Below are 18385 nucleotides of genomic sequence, written 5' to 3' on the forward strand. Positions count from 1 at the left end.
CTGCATGGGCGAGAAGCTGTATCCTCCTTACTCACCACCCTGACGTCATGGGGAAACTGAGGCAGTCGTGGCCCAGGGCTAAAACCCTGGTCTAATTCACCAGAGGCTGTCCACATCTCTGACTGCCAGGAAGGGGGGAGGCAGAGAATGCACAGCTTTACCAACTGTCATAAACAGGTTTAATGGTTTTTCGTGCTTACGTAAAAATCTTGGAATGTAGGCCGTTTGTGAACAATTCCAGTTTACTGGGTATAGTAATCACTGACCCCCACAGCCTCATAAAGTGCTCCGCACAGCAAACTGCATCCCCGAGGGGGGACAGAAGCAGCCCAGCACCAGTCCATGCGGCCCCATGCACACCCACATCAGAGCCTGCGTCTTCTGCTCCTGCCACACATCTGCAGGCCACAGCAAGTGAGCGAGGTCCAGGCTGGAAGGTCCTGGGCAGGGTTCCACTCCAGCCTTGCCAGAGTACAGAGCAGGGCTCTGGCCGGTGCCATCGGACTGTGCGGGCCATGGACGACAAGGCCATCCCACCCTCCTGGGCAGCCTAGGCCTCCCAGGACATCACTGAGCACAACAGCCCAGGCACAGGGGCACATGGAGGCTGTGTGCGGGACCAAAGGTGGCCTCTACCGTCCCCAGCTGAGGGCACCAGGAGGACGTGACTCCCCCACCCCACCCCCAGCAAGTCTTATCTGTTGACCTCTCTGCAGGACCTGGGGGAGGGAGGGCTTGGGTCAGAAACACCCCTCCAGCCAAGAGCAGCAGGCCAGAGTGGCTCCCAGCTTCCACGGCAAGAACACAGTCGTCCGCAAGTCCTCTTCAGAAAGCACACTGCAAGGCTCTGGAGCTGGAAATCTCCTCGGGCCTGGGTGAGGAGGCCCTCCCTGCGCCAGCCCTCCCGCCTTCATGCTGCTGCCCAGCACGTGCGAGGCAGGGCCTGCTCAGGGTGTCTCCATGGTCCTGGGGTGGCCCGTCTCTCGCCAGCCACGGCCAGGGCATGTGCGGGTGAGCAACAGCTGGTAGGGACAGAACAGGAGACTTAAGGCTCCTGCTTTATGGCTCAAGTGTACACAAGGCCGTGGGAGCAGCCCTCAGGACCGCACAGACCCACTCACAGCACCTGAGAACCCATTTCTACAGTGGGGGTCAGAACGCAAGCAACCACCCAGAAACAGGCCAGTAACCAAAGCAGCTCCTGATGTGCTGGGCTCTGCAGGCACGCTGCCCTGCTCTCTCAGAGCCCAGGAAGGCACAAGCCACCCTCACAAGGCCACAGGCTGGGTAGGGCACAACTGGCTTACCACCACCACCCCCTACACCCCCACAGCTGCTCTGCCAGCACAGGCAGAACCCATGTGTGGGGTGGGCCCGAGTCCCCACCTGACACGGTTGTCCGGCCAGACCAAAAGGACACGTTCCCCCAGACTGCAGTATGCACAGTGCCCTCGGGGAAACCCACATGCCTGCGGGTACAGAAGTCACCCTCAGTCCCCATGCCGTGTGAAGACACACAGGCAGACAAGACCCAAGAGAAGCCCTGCACGTCTGCACGCACCCCCAGAAGGCGTGAATCTCAGGAATCCTGCCGTGAGGTCAGAACCACCAGCCCCACTCGGGGGCAAAGACAGTGAGCTCAGAGGGCTGCAGACCTTGGAGGATGCACCCTGCCTGCGGACACAGAAGGGATTCCTAACAGGAAACACCCAGGACCTCAACACGCAGGAACCCCAGACTCCTGAACAGATGCCCTCTGGGCCTGTGCGTGCTGAGGGAGGCTAGAAGCAAGGGTCTGAGCTCCCAGAGCAAATGAGGTCAGTTTAAAGCAGGTCAGCCATGGCAACATGGCCCCCTCCTGCCGAGGCCAGCTAGGACACTGCCCCCACCCGCCGGCCTTCCTGTGCCCTTCCAGCCTCCAGGCTCAAGGTGCGCTCTGCAAAGAGAGGGGCATCCAGGCAGCTGAGAGAACAGAGCCATTGCTGCACTGGGACAAACAGATGCAACAGTTCACCTTGTCTCCAACACTGCAAACCGCTGGGCACACACGCATTAGAGAATGAGTATACACGCAGGTAGAGGAGACACAGGACACTTTCCCCAGAGACTAAGCCACGGCCCCCACAGCACTCCCCCAGGCTTGTCTCCTAGAAATTAACACCGTCTGTGTGCCCAGCGCCCCCCCGAATCCCCACCCCACACACACTCACACTGCCATGCCCACACCTTCCCAAGACATCCTGCTGGCCTCCAGGGATGTGCCCGATACAGCCACCTCTCATTCGACATACGGACAGTCCTGCCCTCTGTGGGGCCAGCTCATCCAGACCCTCCCAACTGCTCTAAGCCCCTGGGGGACCCTGCACATGGCCCCCCAGCACATGGAAACTATCCCGCTGCCCTGCCCTCTGGGGATCGGAGAAAACCATTCCAGGGACCCTCAGCTTCTCCCAGCCAGACTCACAGGCACAGTGTGGAAGGTGGGGGCAGGGGGTGGTCAGGGGCAGTTGAGCAGATTCCTGTGGCCTCCGCCCTACTTTCCAACCCCACCCCCACCCGGCCCGGACATCAGCCCAACACCGGGGACCCTGCGGTGGGCAGGGGCAGCCGCTGTCTGAAGGGAATTAAAAAGAGGGACACACCATTTAGAAAGAGGTTTTAGTGAGGCCGCTGGAGCTCCTGCCCCAGGCCTCTGGCACTAGTGAGAAGACCTGCCGTCCTGCAGGGGCCCCGGCGGGAGCAGGGAGCTGCTGGGTCCTGCGAAGAGGCAGCTGAGCTTGGGCTGCAGGTCGTTCCACACCTTGCTCATCTGGAGGACGAGAGGGAGCACAGCGGGATGAGAAAGGCCACGAGCTGGCTACACGCCCCAGCAGACGGCTCTCCGTAAAACCCCCGAGGAGCCCCAGCATAGCCCATGTGGTGCCCCGTGCCACCTCCCCCAGCACCGCCAGACCAGGGGGCCACTGGCCCTTCCCTCGCCATCTCTGCCCCTTCCTCCACTAGGGACGCTGAAACTGGAGGGAACCACACGCCCTGCACGCGGGCCAGAAGGTGGGGCCTGCCACCTTGACCACTCTGCCAGCACTGGCCCCCCAGGGTGATGGGTCGCACATGAGGGCTTCGCCAGAGAAACACACAACAAACGTGGGTGTGGGAGTCAGATGTGCGGCAGCCACCAGCTCACACTCCGGTATCTGGGTTGAGGAGCGGCTACCGGCAGCCCAGGGAGGAGGGAGGCTCGGAGCCCACTCCCCTGTGTGGACCTCCCCCAGAGGGGACAAGCCCCTTCCTCTCTGGCCGCTGCATCAGGACCCTCGCCCATGGACAGGGACACAGCAGTCCCAGACGCTTGCAGCCAATCGCCCTCCGCATCCCACGCCCATCTTGGAGGCGCACAGTACACACCATGTTTTGGAATGGAAACTTGCCACAGAGGGTAAAAGGCACAGCCGAGTCATGGGGCCAGGCAGGCAGCCGCATACCTTGCCAAGTCTCCAGACATGCAGAGCACCTGTTCCAAGCAATTCAGGAGCCGCCACCCAGAGGACGTGAACCGGGGTCTGTACCAACCCCTTGCCCTCTCTGCCTGATGCGTCCCATCTCTTGTCTCAATTCTGGGGATGCTGTGCTTTACCCGACTCCAAAATTCCTCCAGGAGAGGAGGAATGCTGCTTCCTTCATGGTCTCACGCTGCACCTCCCCCCAACCCCATGAGTCAAGGGGACAACTCTGCCACTGCTGTTCAGGGTACGTGTAAGACAGCAGCTGTGACCAGGGCTTGTTTCCAGGTCCTGTGCTCCCCAGCTCGTGACCCTTCCCTGGCAGTTCACGAGGCCAGCAAGTGCCAGGCTCCCAGGCAGAGCCCAGGCAGGCGCGGGGAGACCCACCTCCTTGTGCCCTTGGATCTGCGAGTTGACAAAGGCCCCGAGGATGTGGGAGGTGAGAGGCAGGTACGCATGGACCAGCTGCGTCTCCTGGTGCAGGCAGTACAGGGAGAAGTAGCTCCGCAGCTCCATTGTCTGGATGGCGTTCTCCTGCTGCACACACAAGCTACCCTTGCTCCCGGCCCCGCGGACACAAGGAGCACTGCACCAACACGCCACCAACCCCGCCCCGAGCCCGCCACCACCACCCCTTCCCCGCAGCACCGCCGAGGCAAACTCCAAGCCACTTGCCCCAACCAGGCATCCTGGAGGCACTGCTCAGGACACTGCGGGGCCACCTGCCCACCCCAGCGCCCCCCGGCCGCAGCTATATCGCCGGTTATGGCGGCCCCAGGCAGAAGCACTCTGAAAGCCCGGAGCCAGGCCCCAAAGTACCGCTCCAGGGTCCAGCCAGGCTGGGCATGCAGCAGCCCCGTCAGGCCTGCTCACAGGCCACCCCATCCCCATGCGAGAACCACCTCAACGATGCGGGACTCCAGCTGCTCCACCGACTCGGGCTCACGGCTCTGCACAGCAGCGCTCAGCATCTGCCTCTTCATCAGGCTGTACTTGTGCAGGGCACGCTGGTGCTTATGCAGCACGCCCTTCTCGTGCCGCTCGCACAGGTCCTGGGGGGAGGGGCAGCTGCGCTCAACCACCGGCCAGAAGGGCCCCGGAGCCACCCTCCCTCCATGAGAGGCAGCGTGGAAAGGGGAACTACGGGAGGAGACACACGCTCCAAAGTCCACACTGTTCATGCATGAGCCCCTTCCTCTTCGGAAACCGCTCACACCATGCCCACTTGCTCCACGCTCAGCATGTGTTCGTGGAACAGAGCCGCTCAGGTGACAGGCCCAGGGTCAAACCAGGATGGGCTGCAGCACACATCAGCACCACAAACTAAAAACCCACAAAAAAAGGTCCTGTCCACAAGGGAAAATGGACAGGGACAATGGAAGGTGGACCGCCGACTTCCCCGCTGCCCAGTGACAGGAAGCCCATGTCCCTCCAGTAACAGAAAGGCCCGTCTCCAAAAGATACACTGGCATTTCCCAGGGACCCTGAAATAGCCCCAGTCAGGAGTCCTGTGGGAAACACTGGCCACAGAATGACAGTGCTGTGATCTCAAGGTGATCTGACTACCATCCATCTTAATGGAGAGATCCCTTCTGGAACCTTCCTCAAAGTACTGGGCACGAATATATACCCTCAGCACGAAGGATTCTCTGCTTCACAGACACTCTAGCCCATCACCAACACCGCCCCAGTCCAGAAGCCAGCTCTGCACAGAGCCAGAGTCGGACTGCCCAGAACCTCTGCCCGAGGAAGAGACAAGCTCCCTCAGCACCAGACCAGCCCCTCAGTTATGTGGTGGGAGCTACAACAGTCACACACACACACGTCCGCAAGCACACACGCTCACATGCCTACATGTACACATGTGCCTGAGCAGTCACATGCACATGCATATGCACGTGTGTGCATGGACGTGTGTGTATCCCCAGGTGCACCCATGCTCATACACATGCACGTGTGCACACAGATGCCTACATATGCGTACACGTGCACACGGTCACGTGCATGCATATACACTCATGCATATGCATGTGCACACAAACATACCCATACTCACACCTATACACACTCATACATAAACACAAATGTATACACGTTCACACAAGCACATACATACACACTCGTGCACACCCTCATACACACACACAAATATGCACACACACACAGCTCATGCACATGGATACATCCACACATACAGGCATACGTATATGCTCACACGCATGCGTGCACACACAGCTGCCACTCTCAGACCAAGGGAAGCCAGAGAATTGTCCGCACACCTGCAGGGGCCACAGCCCAGAGCACCTACAGAACCTGCCAAGGGGCAGTAACACTGGCCAGACTGCCTACGGCCCATCTTCCCTCCACAGCCCTGGGTTCGCGGTCCTTCATCCTCAGGAGTCACACCCATGAGAGACCATGAGAGACCAGACTCACTTTATACGACTGGAGCAAATCCAAGAAGAGGTTCAATTTCTCCACCACGTCATTCTCTTCCTGTTTGCCCTAGAAAACAAGGGTGGGTGACCACGCCGAGCACCACAGGACCCACAGACCCATCCGTAGGCCTGAGCTGGCTCTCCCCACCCCCAGCAGCCACCAGCCAGCTCTGCAGAAGAGCCCCCTTCCCATATGACAGACCCCCAACACAAGGCAGGGAAGCCACAGAGCCCTGCAGCTAGATGAAAACTACGGCCTCAGTTCCCAAGACCACCTGCCCACTTGTGCTCACTGTTTGACACCCAAGTACAGTTGGCGCTGGGTTGGCTTCCTGGGAACCCTCCCTACTAACACTGTGCTCACAGCCACATGTCCTGAAGGGCTCTAGCACAGCTCATGGCCCTCAGCCACCAGCACTTGCCGAGCACCTCACCCGGGTGTTTGCTGAGCACCTTGCCTGGGTGTTTTGCTGAAACCTCCTAGTCATTCACCAAGTGCCTCTCTCAGGTGTATGGTGAGAACCTCACCTCTCCGAGGTACAGTGTGGGCTCCTCAGAGAAATGAGCCCCTTTCACAACCTCTAGGGCTCCAGCAATGGCATGAAAAGCTCATCTCAGAAACCACACATCAGACCGTGTGTCTAGAGGGTACAGCCAAAAGACAGAGAATGGGGAAAATGAGGAGGGCAAGTCTGACCAGGTTACAAGCACTGCCCTAGGAGCCAGGGGCTCCTGCCCAGGTTCTGCCACCAAGTCAGGGGAACCAGGACTCACACCTGCTGAGCTCAGAGGTTCCAGGCCACTCATTCCCTCACCTAAAGCCAAGACTAGCCAATAAAAGTCACAGGAAAATAACAGGCATGTTCCAGGTTTTTTAAACTCAGAAAGGAAAACACCAAAGGTCCACAGGCACCCTGCTCCCTCCTGACTGGGTGGAGGGGCACAGGAGGATGGAGGTTCCCCGGCCTAGCAGCTGAGGGGCCATTCCTGCTCACATCACTGGCTAGGTCCCAATTCTTGTCCAATGCCGCACAAGACCCCAAACCACCATCCCATCAAAGTGGAAAAATACAGCCCACTGGGAGTCTCCATTGTCCCACGGGGGGGACAACCTGGGGCCCCTAACAGGTCTGGGAAGAATAAAACTAGGCTATGTGGAAACAGAGTTAGGAAAACCAGCCCTCGGATGTCCATCCTCATGCAGTGAGAGTGAACAGTGCTGAGTGAGTCCTGAGCCGTGCTGGGTGAAAAGTCCTGACGGTTGTTTGATCCAGTTTCACATTAAAAACTGTATTAATTTCACTCCAACATGAAAACCACGAGGAATAGTCAGGAAGTGGCACTTCCTCAGACATCACATTTCAAAGCAGCATCCCAGAGCTATCAGAGAATCTCAGAGCTTGGGGGCAGGGGGAGGGAGAGAGGTTCAAATCTATGAACTTGAACCACATCAGAAGCCTGAACCCTCTCTCCCTCTTCAAAGGCAGAAACACAGCATCCAAATCTCAGCTGGAAAACACTGGAGATGACAAAGTTAGAGGAGTTTCTGTTCTGCGTGATGCCCAGGGATTCACGGCACACCCCTACGCGTTCCCCCACCCCCGCATGAGGCTACCCACTGAACTGGGAGCTATGTGGGCCCAGGACCTAGGTCCTAGCAACAGGACAGCTTCCATTTTAGATTTTAAAGTGAGCTTTGAGTAAAGTCCAGCAGGCTCCATTAAAAAGTGTCTGAATGACCTCTTCCACCCTTGCATCTCCCAGACAGGGAAACAGGCACAGGGAGCAACGGAACCCGAGCACAGGCCCAGCACAGGACAGTGGCCGAGCGCGGAGCAGGCCTCCTCTCTCCGCAGCCGCACCTCCAACAGCACGGCGCCGGTCCTCCCACGGTGCACATGTGGGCCTCTGGCAGGCCTGGACAGGGACCGGGTCCAACATCAATTCTAAGAAATGCCAACAACACCCTGCGCTCAGTTTCTAACGGAAACACACAGGCACCAGAACCACAAAGAAAACCCAGGACTTTCCATACCAGCAATGAGATCAAATCTCCTTTTTGGCACTCAGAGACGTCCTGGGCCTGAGGGCCTCACCTCGAGCCTGAGAATCACCCAGCTTCACAGTCGGAGGGTCTGCTGCTGTCCCTATGTCCTCTGGCCCTCTACTAAGGAGCTTCAAGCGTCACACAAGCAGCAAGGCCCTTCACAAGTACACTGTTTTCTTCTATTTGAAACCATCTACTACCAGCCTAAAGTCCATCTCCCCAAGAACCAGGCTGCCAACGCTCACCCTCAGAGTCACCTAGCGATTTTACAGCATAAACGCACGCAGATGAGCCTCTCCGTCTGTCAGTAACCTCCGGACCTTTGCGTCGATCCCCGAGGACCACATGGCCCCTGCAAGTGTGGCGGAAGCATTTCCGGAGGCTAATTGGGTCTCTAGCGGGAACGCAGGGGGGCTCTCTTGGGCTACTAGAGCTTACTAACTGTCCTGGTTAAGTTATCGAAGAACCGAATACTTGCTGACTAGCACAGCCAAGTGGAAACCATCTGGTCCACCCAGAAGCATCCAGGGAAGTCCTAGATTATGTTTTCAAGGACAGCTTACAACTTCTCATCTCAGCAAAGTCAACTCTCAAAGGGCTAGAACCCAGTCAGTCTTTGTCACGGGCAACCCTCTTCAGAGTGTCAAGGGCTCATGGGGAGGCCCTCAGAACAGGTGGTGACGTGCGGTTCCTACCGAGGCCAGCACCCACTCGCTCTGGACTCAGGACTCCGAAGTCTGCATAGGAAGCCATGCCGGCGTCCATTCCCAAGGCAAGGGCTGTTGGAACAGGCGCCAAGGAGAAAAAGTTCACTCACCTGCTGGGCAGCTTTGTCAGCAAGCAGGGCAAATTCCACGGACAGGCCTTTCAGCGCCTGTTTAAGGGACCCCCATGTGCTGCTGTTCAGAGAGGCCCAGGATGGCAGTGGGGTCGTGTCAGACCCCAAAGCACTAAGGAAACAAGAAAGAGAGGAGACAAGACACTCAAGGACTGGGAGCCGAGCTGGCCTTTCAGCCTGACGTGTCATCCCAGGGCACCCTCTACTCCATGAAAAGGGGTCCCCAGGGCCACCTGAGCATCTGCCAGAAAGGCAGGACCTCAGCCGCCACCCCACCCCAGGCCTCCTGAACCAGTCCTGGTCAGCAAGCCCCCCAACCCACCCAGGGGACAGGTGTGCACACGAGGGTTTGGGAGGCAGAGGTGTGTAGACTGAGAAGGAGGGCACGGTCCTGGCTGCCTGTCCCACCACCCCTCCACCCAGAGGAGCATGAACAGTCTGGTGTCCTTTTCCAGTCTAGTCCTGACAGCAGGGAAGACCTATATAGCACAGGCTTGTGTGTTCAGGGATCCACGCTTCCCTACCTAAATTCCCCCATTTTTTTTTTTCCTGCTAAATTCCATAATCCATTTCCCCAACCCCCTCCTTCACCTTCTAAAAGTGAAACAGGTCAGAACCGGCAGGGCTATGGTAAAACACCTTCTGCCCCGTGCGCTGCAGATCCCTCCCCCGACTGCCCTGCAGAACTGGATGGGGCACCTGCCTCAGCTCCTTCCCGAATATGAGAAGGTCAGCAGCATTGTCGATGGCCCTGGACGCGATCCGCTCCGCCCGATCTCGAAGCTTGTGGAAGCTGTTGTAGATGTTCCGAATGAGTTCCCGGCTGACAGCAAACTGAGTCTGGATGTCGGCCGGGAGGAAGTCCTGGCAGGGAGGACAGCAAGGCTGTGGATTACAGGCTGTGAGGGGCCTTCCGGAGACGACGCCCTTCAAGAGAGGGACAAAGCCCTCCAACGGAGCAGCTCGTCAGCCCAGACACTAGGCCATGTGGGGGCCTCCTAGGGCCTCCCTCGTTGTCAAAAAAAAAAACAGAAAGTATCATCACGCATACACCACAAACACCAAGCTGAGTGACCCCAGGAGATGGCGATACTGGCATAAACCGAAAGTGGATCCAACCGGAGGTCCTGCCAGAATGTGCTCCAATGATAAACTTCAAGCTCGAAGTGGCGTGGATGAATCCTGACTTTAGGGGCCCCACTCTTCCCTCAAGGGGCACTTTTTACTAGCTTTATGGTTAACTACTCATTAGCGTTAATAATGTTAACTACATAATGCTTAGAAAACAGAAACCTTAGTAAACGAAAAAAGATAAGAGTCCACATTTCTGCGTGGAGAAGCAGTTTATGAAGGAAAAAGCTACCCAGTAGCCACCTTAATTCTTTTTAGAGACAAACAGATTTGCCAGATTTTACAATAAACTAACGCAACAATCCCACAACCCCTGGAATCGAAGCCTGGTGACCCGGCAGGAGTCCACCTGGATCACAAAAAGCCTCAGAAGTGGCAGGAGAGCTGGCGGACTCTGAGGCCAGACCGCATTCAGCCCCATCCGGGTCGGCTGCTCGGCGGGTCTGGGATCCTGGCAGCCTCTCGGGGCCGTCTCCCCATCTGTGAGATGGGCAGGTCACGTGCTGTGCGTTGGAGCAGGTGAAAGGAGAGTCGAAGAGAAAACCCGGCGGCGGGCCTCAGCGCCATCCCCGGCACGTGGTGGAAGCAAGAGAGCATGACCAGGTCAAGTGGTCACTGCCAGGACTGGATGGTGTGCATCACGACAAGAGAAGTACCTTGGCCCGGGGAGCCAGCTTACAGTTCATGAATTCATCTCCAACACACTGAGCTGATTCCTTTAACTTGTTCTGCACATCCTGCAAAGGAAAACAGAAACAGGCCGTATCTACCAGCTGCAGAACGGTCTGTGTGAGACCTAGGAGGCCAGCAGGAGGCAGGACACAGACCCTCCGCAAGAGGGCTGTTACATAGGCATCCCCAGAAGACCTCGTCACTGTCTTCCTGGATTTCTTCCCATTGACCTTAACCTTAGGTGGCCTTCCACAGACAGGAAAGCCTGGCATAACCACACCAGCACCACGAAACCTCTGGCTCCAGAGGGGAGCTCTCTCTCCAGAAACATAGGAACTCCCGTCTGCAGAGCAGGGATGCCCCCCATTCCACAGCACCAGGTCCTGGTAGGTCCCGCCACATGGGGCACAGAGACGAGAGCTGAGGTCTCCTTCCTTTGGACAGACCCACAGGACGCAGCCCCACAGAGCCCCGGGAGGGCTGATGGGCTTCACACAAGTCTCCTCAGCAAAGCCACAGCCAAGACCAGGACCCACAAAGAGCCACGGGAAATACAGGCAGAGAGCCTCATCTGCAGCTTTTTACGGGTCAGGGAATTTTAGAATTTCAGAGAAGCCTGGAGGATCGTCTGTCCTAATCTCTCATTTTACCAGAGGAAATGGAGTCAGGGAGCTCTTAGGAACACCCTATCTGTGTGAGGAAAGGGTCAGAGGGGCCTCACACCCCCAGCACAGGGATGCTGCCTGGCTCTGTGCCCAGTGCATGTGGCTCCCAAGTCCCCCCACATTCCTCTCTGACAATAACGATTCCTGCGTGAAAGGAACCTGTCTGCCCGGGGTTCCAAGGCCCATACTAAGCTCAAGAGCAGACAGTCACAGCAAGCATTCACGGAATGTCTGCTTCACGTCCCAGAAAAGGGATGATGGTGACAGGTACCCCTAGGCAAGCAGCAGGAAAGCCTTCTCGAGGAGGTCCCAGGCCCCTCTGTCTCACGGGGTGTGTCTGCCTCTGTGGCTCCTCAACATCCAGCATCTTTCCCCAGTGGGACAGGGTGGGACTGAGCCCCGCCCAGAAGGGGTTGCAGACAGCAGGGCCCTGGACTACTCCTGGCGGCTTTCCATACTGGGAAAGTACGCAAGAAGGGGCAAGAAGGACTTGTAATCTCTGCCTGTCAAATAAATAAATAAAATCTTTAAAAAAAAAATAAATAAATAAAAAAAATAAAATAAAATAAAAAAAAAAGAAGGGGTTCCCTTGGACAGAAGATGCCCCCGCTTATGCCCCAGGTACAGCGACCTTGCTGGAGCCCCTCCACCACCCTTGCTCCAACCCCAGCCAGCGAGCAGGCTGCTCTTGGGACAGGGCAGGGACTTCCTCCCCAACTGGAAGGAAGGGCTCTGCCTTGCTTCCCGAGGCTAACGAACACAGCTGCTTGGTTTCTAACAGAAATTAACATCCATGTGGAGACGGTTTCCCAGGACGTGGTCTATCCTGCAGCTCTGTGAAAAGGACTCAGCTCAGTCTTCCAATGTCACGTCATCAAGGTGGCCTTATTTGCTTTCTGGGACACTGAGACTCATTGCAACCTGGGGTCTCCAGCACTTCCATAACCCTTACAAGCAAAGCCTTCGGTAAACAAGCCTCAGTGCCCACAGCGACGGTGCTCCTAATCTCCAAATCCTGCCAGGTCAAAGCCAAGAATGCCTCCTGACCCCACCTTCCCGTTATCCGGGAAGAAAGGAAATCTCACTCGGGGTCGTCACGTGTGCCGGACTCCATCAGGGCACCCACGCGAGGACAGGAAGACAAGCAAACTGAGTGTCGGGAAGCTCAGGCCCCACCCAGGACAGCGAAGTACTCACAGGACCACTAAAGGACAGGAACAGCCTGAGGGCCACGTCCTCGGAGAACGGAGGGTGCCGAGCCACCAGATTGATGAAGCGCCTCAGCGCCCTCCGCCGGGCCTCGATGAACTCCCGGTCCGCTGCAGGCAGAGAGCACGGGCTCAGCAACGGGCTGGGTGGCCGCCCCATCCCAGCCCCCCGCAAACACCCCAGTAGGGAAAGCCGCCAGGAGCAGCAGAGGTCCTGCTGTCCGCACCCACAGTGCTCCCCACTGTGCAGACTGCCAACTGGCAAGATGGGTTCGGCTGCACCTGCCTGCTGGCCTGCACCAGCCTTCCCAGCACCATGGCCTCTGGCGCCCCGAGGTGTGGCACCCCGGCCTTCCTGGCACCCCGGCCTTACCTCCCAGCACTCTTTTGGGCGGCAGGGCCGGCACCATGCGGTAGGGGAACTTCTGCAGCAGCATCTCATGGAAAACCACGAAGTCGTTGTACCGTCTGTACACAGAGGACTTGAAGCGCTGCAAGACCAGGGCTCTGTGCTTGGACTGGACACCAGAAACCGCCCCCATGCGCCCCCGCCCCCGCCACCAACCAGAGCCACAGGAGCGCTGTGGCTCGATATCCCCCACCCCGAATCTCACCAGACTCTACCGAAGACAAGTCCCGTCCCCCCGGCAGTGCTCACACAGCTGCCAACACTGCCCGGAGTGATCACTCTGCCCACCCACCCATGACCGGGCTCTCCTGAGGACCGCACACTTCTCACAGGGGTCTGCCCCAGCACAGCCGCCCCACCCCCACCCTTACAAGGCAGCACATGCAAACAACGCCTTCTTCACTTCGTCCTTGGGGCACCCTCCCATACAGGGTCACACGGAGCAGGCACGACAGGCATGACAGCCTCCTCGGAGAGCGCTGGCTGTCACGGCAGACTAGACACTGCCCAGGAAGGCCAGACACACAGACGTCGCATCCCAGACAGACCCGCGGGCTCCATGACAGCCAGCCCCCGCACAGCAGAGGAGCCCACCCCGGCTCCAGGTCAGAGTGCACATGACACACACGCACGAGCCACGGTCTGCAGGCTGTCTTGCTTGTAATTGATGCGGCTCAGCGACAGACACCTGTCTGATCCTGATGGCTGGGTGCTCCAGGGAATCAGAGCTGTGCACACAGGAGGGGAGGGCCAGTCACCAGGGCTTCAGGGCAGAGGGATGGACAGTGGGACACAAGGACTTTCAGGGCCGTGAACACTGGGGGACACCATCGGGTAACACTGGTCATCAGCATCCAGACCCACAGAATGCACACCCACCCAGAGGGACCATGGCACCAAGTGTAGTCTCTGGGTGACGATGACATGTCCGTGTGTGGCTGACTGTGACAGATGCCCTGTTTGCGGGACACAGATCATGGGGCAGCCCATGGAGGAACGGGGCTCAGGACAGAACGTGTGGCCCTGCCACTGCCAGAACAGCATGTCTTAGAAGGTGGCCCGCACACAGCTGCCTCCTTGAGAAAATGTGTATCATGGGACAACAGGCTTCCTGAAAGAACAGGAAAGGGCCAGCTGCTGGAGCCACACAGGGGAGGGTAGCCCCGACACCCAGAGCCACCGCACCTGCAACAAGGCCTGGAGGGAGGAGACGTGCCCGCGCCCAGGGAAGCAGCACCCACATGCACCCTAGAACAAAGCTGATTCACAGACTTCAGCCTCTGTAGCTTGAAAACACCTTGACACACACACCCTGTGACTGCAGACTCCCACAGCACACACACACACGGCCATTCGGTTTGGAAAACATGTTTCCTCCCCGGGATGACACGGACCCTTCCAACTGAAGCCCCACAGCGGCCCAACACTGTCATGCCAGCACAGCCCCACTCCACCTGTCCTGGGGCGTCCCGTGCTAACACAGTGGGACTCCACAAGCCCAACGATGCTGTCAGCTCATCGATGACTTAATCCTCGGTTTCTGAACAAAAACTACCCCAGTATCTGATCTAACAGCACCAGGATATAGAAAGAGAATGGAGGGAAGCTTGGGGGGTTCAGTCGGTTGAGCGTCTGCCTTCAGCTCAGGTCATGATCCCAGGGTTCTGGGATTGAGTCCTGCGTCGGGCTCCCTGCTCAGCAAGGAACCCGCTTCTCTCTCTGCCTGCCGTTCACTCCTGCTCTCTCTCACTCTCTGCTAAATAAATAAATAAAATCTTTAAAAGAAAGAGAGAGAGAGAGAAAGAGAGAAAGAAAGTTAGTTAGCACCGCGGATGCCATCCTGTCACTGCACAGACGCGCGGCCAGGTGCCCAGCACCTCCCTGGAGGAGGAAGCGCTCCTCCGAGCAGCTTCCCAGACACAGGGCCAGGGAGGGCAGGCTGAGCGAGGTGGGGGTGTGGCTGAGCCAGATGGAGACACGGGGACACCCCAGCTGTGCAAACATCAGTCAGGCGGCTTGGCTCTCCGTGCCTGGTGTCGGCTGTTCCCTCTAAGACCAACACACAGACTCCCTCGAGGCCCATCCCCCCAGCGCCACCCCCCACCCAGCCTCCTCTCCCAGCAGGCACATGCCGCCTGCCCCTCACCTGGCTGGAGACCTCGTATTCCACATGCTTCAGGAAGAGGCCCTTCTTCCCAGGAATGAGCTCCACCTGCACAGTGTCCCTGGCCAGCAGCTCCTGCAGGGTGCAGGACAGCAGCAGCGGGTTCCCCTGTGGCATCTGCATCCGACTGGGGTGCGGGTCCCTCCGCTGGCTGACTTGGGGCGTGGGCGAGTCTGGACAAGAGATTATAAATGGCCAATAAAAACAGCTGCTCGGAAAAGTGGAGGCTGCCCCCGGCCGGCCCTCCCACCACCATGTGCTCCCTCAGCACCTGGACCGTCACCATGTCACCCCCCTTCATTCAGGCCATGGAGCTTCTGCTCCTAAGAGTCACCACCATGAGGCATCCAGCCGACCAGGAGTCAGCAAATACACCCATGGATCCAAGACCAGTCAGACTGAGTTTTCAACTTGGACAGGAAAAAAGTGAGCTCTTTACAAGTTTCATGGAAAAGAGTCCGCCATTTCTCTACAGCCCGGAAAGAGGTTAAAACTGAAGAGCGAGCCGTACAATTTCTCCGTCCCACCATTTCTACAGTGAACACCTATGACTCCATGTGCCAAAAGAATCATTCCAATTCCATGCAGGCAAAAAAACCCCATGCTTGCTTAGAGCTAAGATTCCCAATCTCACAAGTCTAAGAATCACTCCGCTTCCCTCCAGGCAGGAGCCGCCCACCCCTCACAGAGCAGCTAGAGGCGGAGCAGAGAGCTCACAGGCTAACAAACACGGAAGTCAGGTCATGATCTCGGGGTCCTGGGATCGAGTCCCGCATCGGGCTCTCTGCTCAGCGGGGAGCCTGCTTCCCTCTCTCTCTCTGCCTGCCTCTCCATCTACTTGTGATTTCTCTCTGTCAAATAAATAAATAAAATCTTTAAAAAAAAAAAAAAAAGCAGTTTGGTTTTTAGTACAGAGAATTCTTAAGAAACAAAGTTCTTTTGGGTTAAAAAACAGAGTAAAGTTAAGGTACCCCACAGAGGGGGAGGGGTCCTCCTCTAACCAACACTGCTACTAGTAACCGCAACAAAATGTAGATTTCTTTCCTCTTTTTTCCAAATTCTCCACAACTTGGTTGTATCATTTTTCATGATTTCCTTCTTAAAACAACACTTCAAAGTAAGAGTATGGCTTGTATTCTAAACAGAATTAAAGATAAGATTATCTTCATCCGTTAAATTACTCAGCATTTTAGAATTGAAAATGTAGTTGCCTTTAATTGACCTTAAAGATTAAAGAAAGAAAATAAACTATGGCCTTAATGCTTACTTGAGAACCCCAAGGGCCTCATAAAAACTCCACACACAAGCTCAGTATTATGTGCCCTAAAGCAGAAAGCTCCCCCCGCCCCCCGAGTGTAGGCACATACCCCAGGGTGAAAACCTCCCGCCAGGCGCAAGGAGAAAACAGAAGCAATTCTAGTTGTATTTCCAGCTCTCCTTCCACAACGTGACACTCCTGTGACAGCAATACACCCCACGTGATGCAGGACAGCCATGCACATAACTTCCTAAATGTGTATTGTGTGCATGTGCACGCATATGTGTGCATAAGCATGTAAAGGAGTATGGTATGTGTGTGCATATGTGAACGTGTGTATGCACGTGTCTGAGTGTGTGTGTGTGTGTTCATGAGTGTGACTGTGTGTATATATGGAGGTGCTACATGTATATAGTGTATGTGCGAGTGTATACAAGTGTGAGGTATGTGGGTATGTATATACGCGGCTGTGTACATGTGTGTGTGCATGAGCATTTAAGTAGATGAGTACATGGGGTGTGTACGTGTATAAGTGTGAATATGCAAGTGTGTCTGTGCAGACAAGCATGGTTGTGTGTATGTCATGTGTGTGTACATGTGTGTGTACATGTGTGTATATATTAAAAGTCCCCAATATCTTAATGGCCAAAATGTGGAGACCACAGCTCCAGAAGGTTCTCCCATCCTAAGAACCCAGCCCCTTTCCGTGTAAAAATATTTTGCTGGCCTTAAACTGTTTATCCACTCTCTTCAGGGACCACATGTCCTCTCAGTCAAGGAGCCAACAAGTGTTTCTTAAGTGCCCACTCGACAACAGTAACGAACACTGCAGGCTCACTGAGCTCACTAATACGCATTCCGTACACGGCTATGAACGGTTCCCAAGGCTGGGCACAGTCCGCGAGGATCCAAACTCCAGGGCAAATGGGAATCCCACTGTGACCTAACTTTAACAGCACCCTGATCATGAGAAAGGGGGCCCAAACGCCGCACCCGAGCACAAGCTCCAGGAAATACATCCCTGCTGCTGGGGGGTGGGGGGGGGCGCGGGGTGGTTTTGGCATGCAGAAGGGCCTCAAAGAAAGTTTGCCAAATGACTGACTGCCGCTATTTACTGCATTTTCAGGAATGAAAAGCAGCATGTCTGGGAAAAACAAAGTTTTGTGTAATCAGAGCACAGAATATGTGGACAGACAGGAAAAACGAAGTCAAAAGGTACCAGGGGAAGAACATTTTTATCAGAGAAGAGATATGCAAATACCTATATCTGAAAGGAAACTTGTATCTGGAATACATAAAGAACTCTGATGACACAGTAAAAATAAAAGACAGACACACAACCCAATTTAAAAATGGGCCAAGGATTTGCATAAACATTCCTCCCAAGGTATACCAGTGGCCACTAAACACATAAAAAGATGCTCCAATATCCCAGACCGTCATGGAAATGCAAATCACAGCCATGGTAAGATACCACCCACTGTGGCAGCTCTCATCTAAAAGAAAAGAAAGACAAGGACTGGGACACCTGGGTGGCTCAGTTGGTTAAGCAGCTGCCTTCGGCTCGGGTCATGATCCCAGCGTCCTGGGATGGAGTCCCACATCGGGCTCCTTGCTCCGCAGGGAGCCTGCTTCTCCTTCTGACTCTGCCTGCCACTCTGCCTGTGCTCACTCTTGCTCTCTCTCTCTCTGACAAATAAATAAATAAAATCTTAAAAAAAAAAAAAAGAAAGACAAGGACTAGTGAGCACTGGCCAGGATGCGGAAAGTGAGCACTGGCCACACATGCTGGTGGAAGCCGTCTTCCCAGCACGTCCACACAGGTACAGCGTGTACACAGGTACACATACAGCGTGAGAGGCAGAGCCCCCATGTGAGCCCGCAGTCCCACCGGCAGGAATACCCCTGAGGGGTGAACGCGGATGTCCACACAGACACCTGCAAACAAAGGTCCACAGGATCCAGAGAGCAGAGAAACCCAATTGGCCACCAACTGTCCAGGAATAAACTGAAGTGGGTGGCTTATCCGAACGGACTACTAGTCTGCTGTACGAA

At 56.1% G+C, this 18385-nt stretch overlaps 1 protein-coding gene across 3 annotated transcripts in view; it reads right to left on the reverse strand.

The window, feature by feature from the left end:
• Positions 1 to 164: 164 nt before the first annotated feature.
• The window catches only part of SNX8 (sorting nexin 8), a 39619-nt gene continuing 21398 nt past the window's right edge, over positions 165 to 18385 (reverse strand). Inside the window, exons 2-12 of one of the 3 annotated variants that reach the window (XR_009406906.1) lie at positions 15055 to 15245; positions 12873 to 12990; positions 12489 to 12610; positions 10611 to 10691; positions 9527 to 9687; positions 8803 to 8935; positions 5937 to 6005; positions 4403 to 4552; positions 3888 to 4037; positions 2643 to 2809; positions 165 to 1022 (exon numbers count right to left, since the gene is read on the reverse strand). Coding sequence is in view for 2 of the 3 variants with exons in the window: in XM_059414291.1 (XP_059270274.1) it covers positions 2699 to 2809; positions 3888 to 4037; positions 4403 to 4552; positions 5937 to 6005; positions 8803 to 8935; positions 9527 to 9687; positions 10611 to 10691; positions 12489 to 12610; positions 12873 to 12990; positions 15055 to 15245 (1286 nt within the window). In the remaining variant the exon portion in view is untranslated. Of the gene's footprint in view, positions 2810 to 3887; positions 4038 to 4402; positions 4553 to 5936; positions 6006 to 8802; positions 8936 to 9526; positions 9688 to 10610; positions 10692 to 12488; positions 12611 to 12872; positions 12991 to 15054; positions 15246 to 18385 lie in introns of all 3 variants that reach the window. The other 2 variants (XM_059414292.1, XM_059414291.1) reach the window with 2 other exon arrangements.

Source organism: Mustela nigripes, chromosome 11 (assembly GCF_022355385.1).
Source record: "Mustela nigripes isolate SB6536 chromosome 11, MUSNIG.SB6536, whole genome shotgun sequence".
Classification (NCBI taxonomy): Eukaryota; Metazoa; Chordata; class Mammalia; order Carnivora; family Mustelidae; genus Mustela; species Mustela nigripes.